The sequence below is a fragment of the Rhincodon typus genome, chromosome 29, assembly GCF_021869965.1.
Source record: "Rhincodon typus isolate 14 chromosome 29, sRhiTyp1.1, whole genome shotgun sequence".
Lineage (NCBI taxonomy): Eukaryota > Metazoa > Chordata > Chondrichthyes > Orectolobiformes > Rhincodontidae > Rhincodon > Rhincodon typus.
The window spans coordinates 27,270,976-27,275,382 of NC_063360.1; the positions used below are offsets into that span (position 1 = coordinate 27,270,976).

The 4,407-nt window shown below is 40.8% G+C and overlaps 1 protein-coding gene across 1 annotated transcript in view; it reads left to right on the forward strand.

The window, feature by feature from the left end:
- The window catches only part of LOC109936016 (transducin-like enhancer protein 1), a 201,402-nt gene that overhangs the window by 16,990 nt on the left and 180,005 nt on the right, over positions 1–4,407 (forward strand). Inside the window, exon 3 of the mRNA XM_048613924.1 lies at positions 2,253–2,297. Coding sequence (XP_048469881.1) covers positions 2,253–2,297 — 45 coding nt within the window. The remainder of the gene's footprint in view (positions 1–2,252; positions 2,298–4,407) is intronic.

Consider the following 4,407-nt stretch of genomic DNA (forward strand, 5'->3'; position numbering starts at 1 on the left):
AGCCTTCTTACTAATGCACTGAACTATTCACCTCAAAAGTTTTAAAGACCTCCTTTTAGATGCATGCAAACAAATGTCAGACAACCCTAAAACCACTAGCAGAACTCAAATGAAACCTAAACCATGTTGTTTCCTTCTACCACACAAAATATAGAAATACAAAACTGACTTAAAGCTAAAGACCATCTTCCACCCATTTTAGAACCCTAGTTTCCAAGTAATAACATACGTTGGTGATGAAGATTCAAGATATCAAATGATTAAGCCTGATAAATTCCATAGTAGGTAGGAATGAAGCAATTGTGACAGAATGAATATCACTCTGCATCGGTGTTGCAACAATGGTTTTTCTGAAAAAGTAATAACTATATTGTGGAAAGTTGTTCCCCTGGTGTGTAATATGCCTGTCCAACTACTGAGCTTTAAAGGAAATCCTGATGCCTAAGGAGGATCTCTTGGGGACACTGGATGGAGCTATGAACTGAAATAATCTGTTTCCTGGACTTGGCTTTTATTTTGATTTAGTTCTCAAGGAAAGTGGCTGCACCCTTGGGATATGAGGATCCAGGGCTCATTAAGAGTATTCTGAAAGGAAGAAACCTGAAATTTCAAAAGCTTTTCTCTAGGTTTTTCAAAAAAAAAGACCTTTTAAAATGTGGCCCTGGACTTTGTTTAGAAGTGAGTTTGCAGCAATTTGGTCTCGGGTGTTGAAACATTTTAAATAATTGTGTGGAGGACTTTAGGGCTGAGATGAGGAAAAATGTATTTGCTCAAAGTGTAGCGAACCTGTGGAATTATTTACCACAGAAGCATGTGGAGGCCAAGTCACTGAATATACTCGAGATTTTTTGTTTTTTGTAAAGGCATCAAAAGGTACGGGGAGAAAGCAAGTGGCCTAATCCAGTTCCCACTTTGCATTTTAATATACATGCCCTCCCGCATACCCCTATTTTTCTGATTGCCTACTTTTGAATAACGTTGTTAGAATGCATCTGGCTCCACCTTTTTTTGTTCTGTAATTGCTTGTTATAAAACTAATGTTTATGGATTGTGCTTTTGAGATAGCTTGTCAGGTCGTGTTGACTTGGTGTATGAGAAGCTTGTGGCTTGATCCCTTTTAGTTTCTTACTCCCCATTGGGGTAGCAAAAGCTGTAGTGGGATGGGAGATAGGTCTTGAGTCCTGGTAGTTGTTTATTAATAATAACTGTAAGGGTGGGATTTTGAAGATGGACGTTTTGAGTACAAGAGAAAATCTCAAACCAGTAGCAAAAATGTCTAAACAGGTTAGACCTTTATGCATTGGTGTTTATTGAAGCATTACAGAGAGGTTGGTTCATGTGTGGAATGAACTTTGAGGAAGTGGTGGATGTGGGCACAGTTACAATATTTAAAAGACATTTAGATGAGTACATGAATAGGAAAGGTTTGGAAGAATATGGGCCAGGAGCAGGCAGGTGGGACTAGTTTGGGATTCTGTTTGGCATGGACTAGTTAGAGTGAAGGGTCTGTTTCTGTGCTGAATGACTGTATATTAGATTCTAAGGGGTATGACAAGTAGATGTTGAGCAGATGTTTCACTAAATGGGAATGTCTCGAGCTATGGGACATACTTACAAAGTAAGGGAGCACTCACTTATTACTGAGATGTGAAGGAATTTCTTCTCCCAGAGGCTAGTGAATTTCAGGAATTCTCACCCCAGAGAATTGTGGAGGTGAGATCACTGAAAATATTTAAAGAGGAAGTAGATATATTTTTGAAGCCTCCGGGATTGGTGGCTAGGAAGAGCTGGTATAAAAGTGCAGTTTAGGCCTTCGGTAGATCAGCCATGACCTTGTTGAGTGACAAGGCAGACTTGAGGGGCCGAATAGCTTACTGCTGTTTATATTCTTCTGTTCAAACCTTTTGGTGACTAATGACTGTAAATCCAATATTTGGAAGAGCTGGGTGGATCATGGAAACTGGACCCCAGAGTGACTTAGTTCTGAAAGCAGATTCCCTAATCTGATGGCGATATTTACATTCATATCTCGGTTGCATATAAACTGCTGATTTATGTAAATTTTTGAGTAAATCGAAAACGTTGATGAACTCGTGTCATATTTCCTAAATTAAATGGGTTGACCAGTGGTTAAAATCTTTCCATTTGAAGATTTATAGATTACCCCCCTAGTGTTGCGTTGAAACCAGTTTCTGTGGCTTTCACTTTGAATGTTTGTAGCTTTGCTAATATGTGGTTTTGTTTTATTTCAGTACTATGAAATGTCATATGGCCTCAATCTTGAGATGCATAAACAAGTAAGTACAAGAGGAAATGAAAGCCTTTGATGAGGTTAATGAATGGAATAATTGCCTGTCATCTGCAGTTCACACACGAAACCAAGAGTATGTGGGTAGTATGAATATAAATCAGTATTTGGTTTTACAATTCCTCCCCCAAAGCTTGGCCTGCAAGGCCTAGATGTTCACAGATGGCTGTTTCACATTCATTGTGGAAGAATTGTGTTTTTGTAATGATAGGAAACAGTTTTTCTGGTAATTGTGGAACAGATGGAAGGCAGTGGGGTTAAAGAGGGAAGCAGGGGGCGGTAGAAGAGAAAATCAAGTCAGCAAATTGTCGCCAGTGGGCCCTTTAACCTAAAGGGAAGGTGGTGAAAGAATCTGTTTTCTATGCATTGGGTATTTTAATTGCAGAATGTAATTTTTATTTGCATAATGGCTTCATTTGGTCAGGTGAAGAATTCATGTCTGCACTACCCTTTTGTTGTACAGTGAAGAATAAATTGCTTGTGTTTTCCAGCACTGTCCCTTCCCTGATGAAAGGGAGAGTGGTTTCCCTGGTATCTCTTTCTTCCTACTGGCCATCTGCGTAAGTCGAGATGGCGAGTGTTGACAAGTTATTTGGCCATTCTTGGTGACCGCCACTTGACTGTTATCTACGTCCGATAAGAATTCCAGGATAATTACTTATTTAACCTTGTTTTGGGAAGGGGATACCAATCTGGAATCCAATTGTCCCCCTTTCTCACCCTTAACCCATTGCTTTTCCCTGTCCAGTTTATCTAAGTGCTTTCCCTCAGCACAACAAGCTGAAACCTCACCGCATCTATTTTGATATTTGTAACATGTCCTACCAAGACAGTCTGAGCATGTATATCCCTGTCCTTTTTGGATTCAGTCACCATGCATTTTGGGTTGAATTTTAAAAAATGTTTTATTTTAACCATTTAATGTTTTTGTTATGACTGTAAATACAGATTCTGTTGTTTGCTATACTTCCTGTTTTCTCATTGTTTATTTCCAAATCCAGTTCTGTTTCTTTATTGCCAAGGAGACATGCTTTGTGCATCGTGGGATTGATTTTATGGTCACTGGCTGGGCATGTTTTGATGGGGGTGACAGAGTCAGTGTGTAAAGTAGGTCAGGGGGCTGACCATCATTCTCCACCCATCCCTGAAATATGCAGAACTTGTTAAAAGCTCAATTGACATCAATATTATACCAATGACTTTCAAATTATGTGGACAGGCAGTTGGAAGTCTGCAGCTTGTTTTTGGGGTGCTGTTTGTGCTTCAGGAGTAATCCAGCCTCCTCCCGAAGAGATTTAAATCCTCTGTATTAATGTCCCTGACTTGCATGAGTCCACTGAACCTTTCGCCCTGACATTTAGTACAGTTCCAGCCCTGTCCAATCCTACACAGTGGCGCTGCTGAGACTCCAAGAGCTGCTGGCCTGTCATATGGGTCAGTAGCCCACTGAGGGTTGGAAGACACCACTCTGCTTTTATTAATGTTGCCTGCAGCGCACTGGCCATGGGGTTGACATGCTTTCCCTCACTTGGAAAGTGAGTGACTATTTAAATCGTGGTGGCGGCGTGAGCAGTATGCAGGCCTGAAATAGTCTCTGCCAACGGAATATAAAACCCATTTTACTGCCCTCCTCACTCTCTCTATAGACCGGGATCTTACTCTACGTTTCAGTCATTTATTCAATTTTCCCTTAAATGATGCAGAAATCATTGTATCTTCCTAACCCTCCTGGAAAATTGTTGATTGGTTTGGAAACTCGGTGCAATGAAGTTTTTCCTCTTCGCTCTTTTTCTGTGTGCCTTTTGCTGTCTTTCATGCTATCTCTCTGCGCACATGCTCCTGCATGCTTTCTATGCTCTCTGCTTCATCTGTGCTCACGTTTGCTCCTTTCTGTCTTTGCTCTCTCGCGCTCTCCTTTCTTGCTCTTGGTGAGAACTCCAGGCTGTTGATCTTTTACTGACCCCTCCCAACCAGAGGAGACAAGTGTTACTTTCCACATGTTGCTTCTCAGCCATGTTTAGCTGTTGGCATGATGTCAGCCTTCATCTTTTTCTGTCTGTCCTTTCTTCCTTCCATCCTCCTCAGAAGGAGATGGTTCC